At 67.2% G+C, this 14,512-nt stretch overlaps 2 protein-coding genes across 3 annotated transcripts in view; both read left to right on the top strand.

Moving 5' to 3' along the window:
* Positions 1 to 711, top strand: part of CENPE (centromere protein E) — a 30,076-nt gene extending 29,365 nt beyond the window's left edge. Inside the window, exons 47-48 of the mRNA XM_055141880.1 lie at positions 296 to 507; positions 620 to 711. Coding sequence (XP_054997855.1) covers positions 296 to 507; positions 620 to 711 — 304 coding nt within the window. The remainder of the gene's footprint in view (positions 1 to 295; positions 508 to 619) is intronic.
* A 743-nt stretch (positions 712 to 1,454) lies between these two features.
* BDH2 (3-hydroxybutyrate dehydrogenase 2) lies at positions 1,455 to 10,450 on the top strand. 2 transcript variants are annotated; one of them, XM_004612693.2, is made up of 11 exons: positions 1,455 to 1,521; positions 2,506 to 2,737; positions 3,462 to 3,540; positions 3,870 to 3,966; positions 6,038 to 6,146; positions 6,364 to 6,424; positions 6,676 to 6,789; positions 8,350 to 8,408; positions 8,903 to 8,995; positions 10,140 to 10,189; positions 10,275 to 10,450. In XM_004612693.2, the coding sequence occupies exons 2-11, from the start codon at positions 2,666 to 2,668 to the stop codon at positions 10,396 to 10,398; spliced, it is 858 nt and encodes a 285-aa protein (XP_004612750.2). In that variant the 5' UTR covers positions 1,455 to 1,521; positions 2,506 to 2,665; the 3' UTR covers positions 10,399 to 10,450. The 2 variants fall into 2 exon arrangements, with proteins under 2 accessions (XP_004612750.2, XP_054998739.1); XM_055142764.1 differs by having other exon boundaries at positions 10,140 to 10,410.
* The last annotated feature ends 4,062 nt before the right edge of the window (positions 10,451 to 14,512 follow it).

Below are 14,512 nucleotides of genomic sequence, written 5' to 3'. Positions count from 1 at the left end.
CCCGGGGCGGGCGAGCAGGTGCACGCACCGCACACGCATGCACACACACATGCACACACACATACGCAGCCTCACTTGTACTCAGTCACACACGCTCTACCCACTCCACCCCAAGACTCATTCTCACAAACGCATACACACACACACACACGGGCTCACATTCAGACACCTGCACACGCGCGCACACACACGGGCTCACACTCAGACACCTGCACACATGCACACACTGACCTACACACACACAGGCGCGCGCCCCCGCCCCGCCCCCGAGCCCGCCCTCTCCCTGTCTCCGCAGCAGTAACCAGCAGCTGTGCTGCGAGGTGCGCGCCTGGAAGGAGCGGAGCCTGCGCCCGCGCCCGCAGCCCCCCGCGGACCCGCCCGCGCCCTCGCCGTCGCCCACGCGCGCCCGGGAGCGCCACGCGGGGCCGGGCTCGCCGGGCTTCCCCGACGGCCGCTGCCGCTCGCTGCCCGCGCGCTACTTCGACAACTCGGGGCTCGGCCTGCCCGGTGGGTGCGGGCGCCCGGGGCGGGGGGGGGGGGGATAGGGGGGTCGGGGCGCGCCCCCTCACCCCCCCCCCGCCCCGCCCGCGCTCACGCCGCCCCTCCCGCCCCCACGCAGGCCCGCCCGACACCCAGGACGCGGACGGCGGCGCGCAGCCGGCCTGGCTGGCCGAGACCAGCGTGGACGTGCCCGAGTGCAAGACGCAGTAGCCGCGCGGGGGAGGGGGGTGGCGGGAGGAGGGGGCACCCCGCCCTTTTATTTATTCATGTACAGAATAAAGTGGTTTCATGTCAGCCTCCCGCTCTGCGGGAAATGTGCGCGTGGGTGCCGCAGTGTAGACGTGTGGGTCAGCACAGACACGTGGGTCGGGATAGACGTGCAATCAGATGTGTACGTTAGTGTAGACGTGTGGTCAGTGTAGGTCAGTGTAGACGTGTAGTCAGTGTAGGTCAGTGTAGACGTGGAGTCAGTGTAGGTCAGTGTAGGTCAGTGTAGGTCAGTGTAGACGTGTAGTCAGTGTAGGTCAGTGTAGACGTGGAGTCAGTGTAGACGTGTAGTCAGTGTGGGTCAGTGTAGACGTGTAGTCAGTGTAGGTCAGTGTAGACGTGTGGTCAGTGTAGGTCAGTGTAGACGTGTAGTCAGTGTAGGTCAGTGTAGACGCGTAGTCAGTGTAGACCCTCGCTTGGTCCCCCTGAGGATCAGCGCCTGTGGGGGCTGCAGGGGGGCGAGCTGGGCCGGGGGTCGCAGTCCTGGGGCTGGGGGGGCCGTCAGGCATCTGTGCAGGCAGCGCCCCACGCCAGGCTGGACAGCCCGTCTCTGTCTCCGGCGCAATCCGCCCTGGACACGGGCCTCCCCCGGGAGCGCCCCACCCGGGTGCAGTTCTCCGGGCGGCCGGCAGGGGGCGGCAGTGCCCGCGGGCCCCGCAGCATCCCGGCCCCGCCCCTGCCCGGCCCCGCGGTCACGCGTCCGGCCACTGGGTCCGCGGGCAGGTGGTGTCCGGGGACTCAGGTGGTGCGCACGTAAGTCCTGGCCCCTCTCGGGCCCGGGCCGGGGGGCGCGAGTGGGCGCTCGGGACTAGCGGGGGGGATTCCCCGGACCGGCTGGACCAGAGCGGCCCGCGCCCCCCGCCCGCTGGCCCGCGCCCCGCGTTCGCCCCTGGATGGCTGGGCAGCCCCTCTGCGGAGGGAGCCCTCTCCCTCCCTCTCTCTCTCCCCCCCTCCATTTCTCCCTCTCTCCCTTTCTCTCTCTCCCTCTCTCTCTCTCTCTCTCTCTCTCTCTCTCTCTCTCTCTCTCTCTCTCTCTCTCTCTCCCCGTCTCTCATCTCTCTCTCTCTCCCTCTCTCCCTCTCTCCCTCCCCCTCTCTCCTCTCTCTCTCCCTCTCCCCCTCTCTCTCTCCCTCTCTCTCTCTCTCCCCCTCTATCTCCATCTCTCTTCCTCTCTCCCTCCCTCTCCCTCTCTCCCTCCCTCCCTCTCTCTCTCCCTCTCTCCTCTTTCTCCCTCCCTCTCCCTCTCTCCCTCCCTCCCTCTCTCTCCCTCTCTCTCTGTCTCCCCCTCCCTTTGCTGGAATGCAGCTGTGATGCCGGGGCTGCTGCGGCCACTCTGTGCCCGGGTGTGAGGCAGGCCCTCGGACAGCAGGGCAAGGGGAATGAGCTCGGGAGCGAGATTCCAGGGCCGGGAGGTAGCTCAGTGGTTTGAACCCTTGCAACCCCAGGCCGGAGACCCCAGAGAAGGGCCCCCCAAAACGCGTGGGGAGAGCGTGAAGACCCGTCTGCCTTCGCCCCGCCCGGGGCGTCCAGGCTCCTTGGAGGGGCCCCGACAGGCACAAGCGCCTGCCGGTCAGTAGGCAGCAGCCCCGGCCAGGCGCCCTGACAGTGGCCAGCGGGGAGCCCTTGGGTCTCCCGTCACGGAAGACTGGGCCCCCTGGGCCGGCCGCCCTTTGTCCCCCACGCCCCCACGTGCCCCTCCGGCCAGTGCAGAGCCGTGCCGGGCGCTGTCCCCCACAGCGCTGGGGCCGAGCGGCCGGGCGGGGACCCTGAACCGTGAAGTCCGGCCCAGGGGCAGGGCCCGTGACTGGCCTCACCGCCCCTCCGTGGCTCCCGCGCGCCGACCTGGACCCCGGCCCCGGGCGGGCATTCGCAGGGGCTGCCTCGGCGCGGCAGGACGATGGGCCGCCTGGACGGGAAGGTGGTGGTGCTGACCGCGGCAGCGCAGGGCATCGGCCGCGCAGCCGCCCTGGTAAGCACAGCCCGCCCGACCCCTGGGCTGGGCGCGGGAGCGCACCGCCTCTGCGCGGGCTCTGGGCTTGCGGGACCCCAGACTCGGGGCCTGGGCACCGGCCACAGCAGCTCGCCGGCCCCACCCCTCTCACCCCGCTCGCCCCGCCCCTGGGCATTAGCCCCGCCCTCCCTGCTCACCCCGCCCCTGGCATTAGCCCCGCCCACCCTGCTCATCCCGCACGCCCCGCCCCCTGGGCATTAGCCCCGCCCACCCCTTCGCCCCGCCCACACCGCCCTCCTCGCCCTGCCCCCTGGCCATTAGCCCCGCCCACTGTTCTCGCCCACACCACCCTGCTGGCCCTGCTCCTCTGACCATTAGCTCCACCCACCCTGCTCGCCCCGCCCCTGGCCATTAGCCCCGCCCCACTCGCCCCGCCCTCTTCACGCTCCAGATCCCTCTGCCTCCGCCCTTCTCCCGCTTGCAGGGGGATGGTCTCCCTTGTTTCCCCCGTAAAAGGTAGTAGGGGGCACCTGTTGGGTTTTGGGGTCAGACCCAGGCTTCAAACGCCAGGAGCCTTGACCCCGCGCCCTCTGCAACCAGAGCCGAGCGCGCCCGGGGCTAGGGGCCCGGCTGGCCCGAGGCCGCATGACCGGGCAATGTAGGCCGGGCTGTCCCAAGGGCCGGGCGGGAACGTGGCCCGGTCCCCAGCCCACAAAGGCCCATCTGTGCTTGCGCCGAGCAGGCTTTCGCGAGGGAAGGCGCCAGGGTGATCGCCACGGACATCAACGCGTCCAAGCTGCAGGAGCTGGACGGGCACCCGGGTAAGTGGCCGCAGGGGAGCCTCCAGGGAGGCGCCCAGGGCTGCCGCCGAGGTCTTGCTGACCGGGGCCTCGCCCACAGTGCTCCATGCTCTGGGTGCTCCTGGCTCGGTGCTCGGAGGTCATTCCTGGCACTGCGAGGCTTGCTCCTGGCTGAGCTCAGGGCATACAGGGGCCGCAGCGGGCCGGGGGCAGCACCCGGACCCCCCTACACGCTCGGCCTGAGGCACTGGCCGTCTGTGTTCCTCGCCCAAGTCCTCACATCGCAGAGCACCTGAGAACAGCTCTGTCCCCGAGACCCCGAGAGGTGGCCCCTTCTGTGTCCCCCACAGGCATCCAGACCCGCGTCCTGGACGTGACGAAGAAAAAGCAGATCGATCAGTTTGCCGGCGAGGTGGAGCGGGTGGATGTGCTCTTCAACGTCGCCGGGTGAGTTGGCGCCGGGCTGCCGTGCCCAGCACCCCGGGGTCTTCACCGAGGGAGGTGGAGCGTGCTTGGGGGCTGCGGCCAGCCTGGGGTGAGGGGCAGGCACAGTGGTGGCAGCCACGGGCGCCCCAGGGCCTTTGCTCCTGCGCCACCTCGGCACCTCGCCCCCACCCCCCCCGCCGGACTCTGAACCGAAACTCAGGATTTTTCTCGTCTTGACCATGCACTTGCCTCTTCCAGGAAGCAGTGCTGGGGGGTTGGGCGCAGGCGTGAGAGGGCAGCGAGCTCGCCACGGCTGACAGTTCGGAGACCCCCTGGGGGTGGCCCCGGCCCCCACCGCTCAGGGGCCCCAGGGAGCACGGGGCAGTGCAGATCCGTGCCCACGCCCGGCTTCCCGCCCCGAGAAGAGCAGCGTCTGCGCAGCTGTGTTTGACCCGGGACCGGGAGACTGGCCTCGCCGGGGGTGGGACAGGCCATGGCTGCGGAGTGCCTCAGTGCAGGCCGGGCAGGGGCCAGGCCGGGGGTGGGACAAGCCACAGTGCAGGCCGGGCAGGGGCCTCGCTGGGGAGGTGCAGCTGGGAGCACCCGTGAGGGACACGAGAAACCCACCAGCACACGGGCCCTGCGTGCAGGTCACGCGCACGTCACTGCACGAACATGAAGACCAGGGCTCAGTGCTCCCCACCGTGTCCTCCCTCCCACACGCACACACATGCGCGCACGCGCGCACACACACACACACACAGACACACACACACACACACGGCCTCTCAGCATGTGCGTGGCTGGTGGTGCGAGCCCGTGCTGTCTGCCCTGAAAACAACCCTCGGGAGCCTCGTAGAGCAGACGCGGGCCAGCAGGAACGCGGCCAGCGAGGCCCTCCGAGGCCCGGGTTCTGCTCGGGGGTGGGGCTCTGTGGGCGCGGAGGGAGGAACTGGCTGTCGTAGAGCGAGTGGGTCTCGGGCGGCTCCGGGAGACGCTGCGGGGACACCCCGGGGCCCACCAGAGCCGAGCCCTGAGCAACCTCTGCGCCTGCCAGGTGTGGCCCAAACCCCGACTCGTTGGGGGGTCCGCAGGGCCCACTGTAAGTGTCCCTCCCTCAGCTTCCCCAGGGGACCCTGCCTTTTTGATGTCCCTTGACATGCCCCACCTCTGCCACCAGGGGGCACTGCTGCTTTGGAAATGGGACCCCACCCACATCTGCAGGTCCCTTCCTGCGGTTTTGTTGTTGGGGGATTTTTTTTTGTTTTGTTTTTTGGGGTTTTTCTTGCTTTTTGGGTCACACCTGGCGATGCACTGAGGTTGCTCCTGGCTCTGCACTCAGGAATTACCCCTGGCTGTGCTCCGGGGACCAGATGGGATGCTGGGAGTCGAACCCAGGTCGGCCGCGTGCAAGGCAAACGCCCTCCCCGCTATGCTCTCTCCAGCCCCTGTTTTGTTGTTTTTGGCTTTGTGTTTTGCTTCATTTTAGTTGGCTTTTGGGTTGAGGGCCCCACCCAGTGACGCTCAGGGCTTACTCCTGGCTCTGCACTCAGGAATCCCTCCTGGTGGGGCTCGCGGGGACCATATGGGATGCCTGGGGTTGAACCCGGGTTAGCCGAGTGCAAGGCAAGCGCCCTCCCGGCCCTACTACAGCCCACCTCCTTCCGGGGTGGGGGGAGACAGGTGAACACTGGGGCTGTTTGTGCTTAGGGCCCCCGATTCCGGTGACCCCAGACCCTTCCCTGGCAGGCCCTCACAGCAGCCAGAGTGAGCCTGACTAAGCACCCCTGGATGGCCCATAGGGCTGGGAGGGAGGAGGGAGGGGAGGGAGGAAGAAAGGAAGGGAAAAGAAATGAGAGAGGGAGAAACCAATCCATGGGGCCGGCGGGAAGGGCTGAGCCTGCGTTTGAGCCCAGCTGTGCGTGGCCCTTCCTGTGCCCAGTGGGCCCTGGGCCGCAGCGCCCTGACACGGCACCTCGGGCTGAGATACTCTCCGGGCCTGGCTGGCCTCTGGGCCCCGCCCCCACCCCTGTTGGGGTCCCACTGGAGCTGCATCGGGGGTGGGGGAGAGGCTGACGCGGCGCCCCCGCAGGTTCGTGCATCACGGCACCATCCTGGACTGTGCGGAGCAGGACTGGGACTTCTCCATGAGCCTCAACGTGCGCAGCATGTACCTGATGATCAAGGCCTTCCTGCCCAAGGTGACCGCCGCCCGCGCCCGCGCCCCAGACCCGCGCCCCAGACCCGCACCCCGCGCCGGCACCTGCGCCCCGCGCCCCAGACCCGCGCCTGCACCCGCGCTCCGCGCCCGTGACCCGCGCCCCACGCCTGCACCCGCGCCCGCGCCCCAGCCCTGCACCCGCGCCCGCTCCCCAGACCCGCGCCCTGAGCCACGCCCACTCCCCCCATCTCTCGCAGATGCTGGCCCAGAAAGCCGGCAACATCATCAACATGTCCTCGGTGGCGTCCAGCATCAAAGGTAGGGCCAGTCCACCTCCCGGGACACCGTGGAGGGGCCAGAGGCCGGGACGTAGATGAGGAAATAGCGCCCGCGTCCCTCCCATAGCTGCCCGCCGCGCCCCTGCCAGGCCCCAAATCTCCTTCTCGCCCCCGTTTTTTCTGGTGTCTCGGCGGGGGTGGTGCCCCTGGCAAGGGAAGGGAGGAGACCACCTGTGGGAGGGGCGGCGGGCAGGGGCGCGCCCACCCAAGCCTCGCCGGCCCTGCCTGCAGGAGTGACGAACAGATGCGTGTACAGCGCCAGCAAGGCGGCGGTGATCGGGCTCACCAAGGCGGTGGCGGCCGACTTCATCCAGCAGGGCATCCGCTGCAACTGCGTGTGCCCGGGTGAGTGGCCCTGAGCCCCGCCCCCGCCCCCGCCCAGCTTCCTGGGGAGGTTTGGGAGTGTGGGGGAGCAGGCGCGCCTGGGGCAGGAGCGGGCATGGGGACTTTTTCTGCTCTGCGTGCCCAGGGCCTTCGCTCGGGGTCAAGTTTGGCACAGGCAGCGCCGTGCCAGCTGCAGGGCCCAGACACAGGCGGGGAGAGCGGGCACAGGGCACCCCCATCAGGGCCTCCCGGGACTCAGCCACTGTGGTGGGGGAGACAGAGTCGGAAGGTTCTAGAGACTGGGTGTGGCCCACGCTGACCCGTGGCTGGGGCTGGTGTGTCCTGGCCCTGGACCGGGAAGGTGACTGCAGGGAGAGGCTGGACCCTGGGCCTCGGAGCCACTGACTCAGTGGAAGGGATGACATGGGAACTGGGAAACGGGGCCCGGTTCAGCAACGGCCCCCTCTGACGGCTGGAACCGCGCCGTGTGCTCGGGAACAAGGAACCGGCTGCCACAGGAGCCGGCCCCGGGACAGCCTGGCCCACTCATGTCTGCGGGGCAGGGGCCATCTGACTGGGCATCACTGTCAGCCCTGCCGGCTGAGTGTCACCGGAATGGCCACGGGACCCTCTGAGCCTTGCCTGGGAAAAACAGAAGAGAAAAAACTACAAAGTGTCACAGATAAGACTTTCAACACTTGGGGGCAGCTGGGGAAAGGCGCTGGCTTTGCAGCTGCTCCGGATTGTATCCCCGGCACCCCACTGGGCCCCGTCAGGAGTGAGCCCCGAGCACAGAGCCGGGAGTGACCCTGGGCACAGAGCCATGAGTGGCCCTGAACACAGAGCCAGGAGTGACCCTGAGCACAGAGCTAGGAGTGACCCTGAGCACAGAACCAGGAGTGACCCTGGGCACAGAGCCAGGAGTGACCCTGAGCACAGAGCCAGGCGTGTTCCCCGAGCACAGAACCAGGAGTGAACTCCGAGCACAGAGCCAGGAGCGAGCCCTGAGCCAGATCCTGGAGTCAGCCCTGAGCACAGAGCCGGGAGTAGCTCTGAGCACAGAGCCGGGAGTCATCCCTGAGCACAGAGCTGGGAGTATCCCTGAGCACCCCTGAGTATGGCCCAAACCCCTCCTGCTCCCGACCTCAGAGACTTTGAACATTTGAGGCCAACATGGGAAGGACAGAAGTGCCCAGACGCCGAGGACTCTGACAGGCAGCCATTGTCCCCAAGGGTCCCTGACAGCTGCTGTGGCCTGTGGTCAGCGACAAGGCCCCAAAGTGCTCTGCGAGCCGTCAGAGCCACGGGAAGGCGCTGTCCACAGCAGTGACCCCCGTCCTGCCCGCGGCCCAGAGAACCAGCCTGAGGGGGGCACGCTGGGGGCTAGGATGGCCGCTGCCTGCCGGGCCCCGGGACCCCTGGCTGCTGGGTGTGGCCCAGACCCCCCGGGAGCCGCGGCACGTGCGGGGGCGAGTGGCAGCTGGGGACACTGGCGCTGTCCAGGGCTCTGGGGAGGGCTCGGGGGGGCCCTTCTGGGTTCCCAGCGTGCGAGTGACCAGGCCCGTGTCGCCCGGACTCCAGGAACGGTGGACACCCCGTCTCTGCAGGAAAGGATCCAGGCCCGGCCGGACCCCGCTGAGGTGCCCGCGGGCGGAGGGCGGGGCTGCGCGGCCTTGGGGGCTCTGCCTGGGCCTCAGGCTGAGGAGCGTCCGGGGGGCGGCACCCCATGGACATCCCGGGCCCCTGGGAGCTGGGCGCTTGAGGGGGCAGGGGACGGCCACGCCGGACGGCCAGCCCAGAGGGCAGGGGACGGCCGCACTGAATGGCCAGCCCAGGAGTGTCCCCAGGGCCCCCAAGCAGCACTTCTTAGCCCCCCGGCCAGGCCCCACACAGAAAAGCTCAGCACGGGGCCGAGTCACCTGTCCCAGGAAGTGCCCCTTGGATGTCCACCTCCTGGCGTGTGCCCTGGGCTCATGCCGCAGGCGTCTGGTGGAGCTGGGTGTCCTGGGGGGACGGAGGGCCAGCACCCCATGCCGGCGAGCTCGGGTGGTCACTGTGGCCTGCAGGGCCCTCCGGCATTGCCCTGGCCGCAGGAGGGGGAGTGTCCCGTGCTGACACCTTGCTCTCATCACAGGCGCTGAGCGATTTCCTGAAGCGGCAGAAGACCGGCCGGTTCGCCACCTCGGAGGAGGTGGCGCTGCTGTGCGTGTACCTGGCCTCCGACGAGGTGCGACACGCCACACTCGGTCCTCGCCTCGCTGGCCGAGTCGGGTCGGGGGGGTCGCGCCAGGGCTGGGCGCTCCCCACCGCGTCCCCTGGGCTGCGGCGGGAGAGATCCCAGAGCATGGAGCCAGGAGTCAGCCCTGAGCACAGTGGGGTGTGGCCCAGCCCCTGCACCCCAACACGCGCACACACACACATGCACGCACACACACGCACGCACACACACGCACGCACACACACTCATGCACACACACGCACACACGCACACACACGCACCCACACACGCACCCACACACACACACGCACACACACGCACACACACGCACGCACACAAACGCATGCACACACGCGCGCGCACGCACACACGCACACGCACACACACACGCACACGCATGCATGCACACATGCACGCACACACACACGCACACATGCACACACGCATGCGGACACACATGCATGCACACACACGCGTGCACACACGCACACACACATGCGCACACGCACACACACATGCACACGCACACACACATGCACACGCACACACACATGCGCACACGCACGCGCACACGCACACACACGCACACGCGCACACACGCACACACACACACGAAACCTAAAAGTAAAGTCTGCGGCTCCAAACTCAGCAGGAGCTCCCCTGAGTCTCGGAGTGAAACGCTCTTTCCCCGTCCTCAGCTCTCTGGCGCAAAGCCGCTAGACGTCCTGACCTTCTGATTCTGAGCCAGAGTACGCGGCCAGGTCGGCTCCGAACACAGCCGGTCTCACCAGCCGAGCCCCCGAGCGCCAACCTCCCGGCTCTGTGCTCAGGGCTCTGTGCTCAGGGCTGACTCCTGGCTCTGTGCTCAGGAATCTCTCCCAGCTCTGTGCTCAGGGCTCACTCCTGGCTCTGTGCTCAGAGCTCACTCCCGGCTCTGTGCTCAGGAATCTCTCCCGACTCTGTGCTCAGAGCTCACTCCCAGCTCTGTGCTCAGGGCTCACTCCTTGGTCTGTGCTCAGGGCTCACTCCCAGCTCTGTGCTCAGGGCTGACTCCTGGCTCTGTGCTCAGGGCTCACTCCTTGGTCTGTGCTCAGGGCTCACTCCCGGCTCAGCCCCAGCCGACCGCGTGTGCCCGTCTCTGCCTCTCCCACAGTCCGCCTACATCACGGGGAGCCCCGTGGTCATCGACGGGGGCTGGAGCCTGTGAGTCCAGGCCCCCTCTGTCCTCCCGCCCACCCGGACCTGCTGGCAGGAGCCAGACTCCACTCTTCTGTCCAGCGCTTTGTAGACGAGACCAACGGGGACGCTCGCGGTGGCCGGCACGTGCCTGCGTGTGTGAGACGCCACTCCCGTCCCTGGCGCTGCCAGAGAGCCATCACAGCCCCAAGAATCATTTTAAGAAAAACCCCTGATTTGTAAGAACAGTCGCCGCAGAAAGAATCGTTTTAACAATAAACCCTGATTTGTCAGCACGGGCAACTGAAATGGAAGGACGGAAACAGTAGAAACGTCTTACTCTGTTTGGGGGCCGGGGGTCCTCCCAAGTGGTGAGAGGGGACCTGGGGCCAAGCCAGCTGCCCAGTGAGGCCTGAGGATGCGGCACAGCGGGTGGTCACCGGGGCCTGGGGGAGGGACAGGGCCACGGGCTGGGGGCCCCCAGGACTGCACCCCACAACGCTCAGGGGACCCCAGTCTCAGCCCATGAGCCCTGACTCCTGTCTCCGTGTCCCAGAAAAAGGGGAATTTTTTTTGGGGGGGTCACACCCAGCGATGCTCAGGGGCCACTCCTGGCTTTGCACTCAGGAATTACTCCTGGCGGTGCTTGGGGGACCATATGGGATGCCGGGGATCAAACCCGGGTCAGCCATGTGCAAGGCAAACGCCCTACCCGCCGTGCTATTGCTCCGGCCAAAAAGGGGAATTTTTTAAAGGAAAAGGGATTAAGTTCCACTGTGTCCGTGTCCAGTACTTGGATACTCTGTGCGGTTCAGCCCTGTCCCTGTGTGACCCCAGCGGAAACGCCCGCATCTCCTGCAGGTACACCGAGGCAGGAAGGGACCTGGCTTTAGTAACCTGCCTTGGTAGGAGTTTGAGTCAAAGTCGCACCTCTACTGTTGTGTCCTGCGGGCACATCTGGGAGTGCTCAGGAGAGCAGCATTGGGTCACGATCATGATCACGATAGCCCGTTATCACCGATTTCTCGGGCGGGCTCAGTAACATCTCATTTCATCCTTTCCCTGAGATCTTAGAAGTCCATCTCGACTCAGCCCTCCCAACAATGTTGCACTGGGGGCTCTTCAGGGTCAGGGGAATGAGATCCAGCTTGTTACTGGACTTTGCATATGAACACACCATGGGAAGCTTGCAAGGCTGTCCCATGTGGGCAGGAAACTCTCAGAAGATTGCCAGTTTCTCCCAGAGGGAGGAGCAGGCTAAAGACAAAGCCGGTCAAACCCGGGTCTCCACGCAGAGGGGCACCTGGGCCTCTGTCCACTCCCCAGAGCAGGGACCTCATCTTTTACGTACTAGAAAACCGATCCTCATGTTTGTATACTGGACGGAGGTACACGAGTATCCCTCTTAGTCTTAAAAATCATTACTAAAATACGCAGTATTTGTCATGGGTCTGGGACGTGGGGAAATGTCTGACCTTGTCACTGGTTTGAGGAACATCCTTAGACCAAGTGTAGATGTGTTTGCCCAGCTCCAGGGTAGCCCCCAAGAGGGCACGACATTCAGAAATCCCCTCTGGATAAACAAACGTAAGTGAAGCACATAGCGGGAAACACACCAGAAGAAAACCGGGTTTCCTAGGGCAAGGCTGAGTATATGGGCTGGGTATCGAGCTCGGCCGGCAGGGTCCTGACCCAGCAGCCGCGAGGTCCCTCCCCCTACAGCAGGCCCAGGCTTGCACACAGCCTCCTGCGTTCCGTCCCGGAGCCCCCAAAACCAAATCAGAGGGTCCCCCAGTTGCACCCGAGGCTACTATCGGGGTCCAGGGCCTTGGCGATCGCCCACTTTGGGAAACACTGTTTGCCTTTTCTGTCCACCTGAATTAACACGGAGGCAGGTCCTCGCTGGACAGTGTCTGGGCCCCGTTTGCTGCAGAGGGACCAGGGGGAGCCAGTGAAGTGAGATAACGCTGAAGCGGAGACAGGCTGAGGAGCAAGGCCGGGGCCAGGGGCAGGCTGGCCAGGAGCAGGGCTCGGGCCCTTGCTGACCAGGCCGGCCTGATCCCCATGCCACAGAGGGGCCCCCAGCCATGAGCCCCCAACAAAGCAACAGGCCCCAGGGCCGTTGGTGGCAGGGCTGGCGGGCTGGAGAGGGCAGGGGCCGCCGAGCCGACCGGGCACCCAGTGCGGACAGCGGGTTGGGAGGGTGCCCGGGATTCTTCTGCGGTGTTGAAATCCAGCTGCGACTCCGGGTCACTGCGGGGAGGACCGGAAGCCCAGGCCGCCAGCACCAGGCCCCAGCGCCCAGCCCGGCCGGGCACCGGCCAGAGCACGTCCAGGCGCCGAGCCGCGCCCCCGAGGGCGGGTCCCAGGGCGCGGGCCGGGCGCGGGGCTGGAGCCTGGGAAGGCGGTGGCCGGAGGCGCGCGGGGTTCAGGGTGGACGTGGGGCCAGCGCGAGCGGCCTGAGCAGGAGGCGCGGCCCTGGCCGAGCGGGTAAGGCGGGAACATGGGCGCGGGCGGGCGTGGGCAGGTGCGGGCGGGCGCGGGCACGGCCGGGCGGGGCCTCCCTCGGCCCTCAGGGCGGGTGGGTCCGTGGGTGTGTCTCCTCCGGGCGGGGAAGACCCTGGACGCGGACCCCACGGCAGTAGGCGCGTGGGTGGGCCTGTGGGACCCGGGCGGGGGGGGGGGGCCGGGGGTAGCGCTCTTCGGAGCCAGGATGTGGCCTATCGGAGCCCGTGGGCACCGGGAGGGGTGGGCGTGGGGCGTGAACGCCGCCGGCACGTGTCCCTGCAGTGCCCCTGGTTTCCCTGCCTTTCCATACTCCCCGGCACACGGGTGACCCCAGGGATGAAACCTGCCCCAAGGATGCTGCCTCCCCCTGAACGAGCCATAGTACAGCAGGGAGGGCGCTTGCCTTGTGCTCCACTGTCTGGGGTTCCGTCCCTGGCATCCCATGTGGTCCCCCAAAACTGCCAAGAGCCAGCCCAAAGCGCAGAGCCAGGAGTGATCTCTGAGCGCAGAGCCAGGAGGGAGCCCTGAGCACAGAGCCAGGAGTCAGCCCTGAGCACAGAACTGGCAGTCAGCCCTGAGCACAGAACTGGCAGTGAGCCCTGAGCACAGAGCCAGGAGTCAGCCCTGAGCACAGAGCCAGGAGTCAGTCCCGAGCACAGAGCTGGGAGTCAGCCCTGAGCATAGAACCGGGAGTGATCCCCGAGCACAGAAACAGGAGTGAGCCCCTTGCACAGAGCTGGGAATCAGCCCTGAGCACAGAGCCTGGAGTCAGTCCTGAGCACAGAACTGGGAGTGAGCCCTGAGCACAGAGCCGGGAGTGACCCTGAGCACAGAGCTGGGAGTGAGCCCTGAGCACAGAACCAGGAGTGAGCCCTGAGCACAGAGCCAGGAGTCAGTCAGCCCTGAGCACAGAGCCGGGAGTGAGCTCTGAGCACAGAGCTGGGAGCCAGCCCTGAGTACAGAACCAGGAGTGGCCCCTCTTTGCTCCCTGGAGTCCTGGGTGGCCACGCATCAGTTCATCCTCAAGCCGTCCACTGAGTGCCCAGCTGCCAGTGCCCACCTCCTGCCTGAGCTGAGGGACACCTGCCCCCCGCGAGGAAGGTGTCTGGCCCCAGATGAAGCAGCTCAGCTCCACCCAGCAGTGGCGGGTGGCAACCCCCGGCAGGGCTCTGGGGGGCGGAGAAGGCTGAGGAGCGTCGGGGACAGTGGTCAGGGAGGGCGTGCAGGCGCCCTCACGCCGGGGGCAAAGTCCACGCGTCTGTCGCCCCTCCCGCTCACCTGGAGATTGGCTTTCCGGCTTCCCGCTGATAACGGGGTTTGGCCGGTACCTGCCGCACCCCCGGCCACCCTGAGTCACTTCCATCCTGAGGGCCAGAGGGGGGAGCCCAGCGCGTGGCCTGAGGGCTGGGGTCAGAGGGGGCACGGGAGCGGCGTTGTAGGCGCGTCTCGGCCACCCGCACGCGCACAGCAGACCCCCAGCTCCCTGGCCCGTCTCGGCAAGGACACGCCATCACGGCGGGCCTGCCTGCGCCCAGACCCCAGGACAGGCCTCGCCGCCCCGTCGCAGCCTGCCGAGGCCCACTCTGAGCCTTGGGCACTGCCCCCTGGCAGCCCTGGCTTCCTCACCGGGGCAGAAGCCCCGAGCGTCAGGCCACTGAAGCAGCCGGGGTCACACGTCTCGCAGACTCCCTCTCCTGTCTGTGAGTGCTCAGGACGGGGCGGGGGGTCTGGGGGCTGAAGGGTGTGTGAGGGACCGCAGCGACACAGCGGGTGGGAGCCCGCCCGGCCCCAGGCCACCTGGGCTCGCCCCCGCACCCCACGGGGTCCTCCACGCTCTGCGGG

The sequence above is a fragment of the Sorex araneus genome, chromosome 6 (genome assembly GCF_027595985.1).
Source record: "Sorex araneus isolate mSorAra2 chromosome 6, mSorAra2.pri, whole genome shotgun sequence".
Classification (NCBI taxonomy): Eukaryota; Metazoa; Chordata; class Mammalia; order Eulipotyphla; family Soricidae; genus Sorex; species Sorex araneus.
This window is presented reverse-complemented; position numbering and strand designations above follow the sequence as displayed.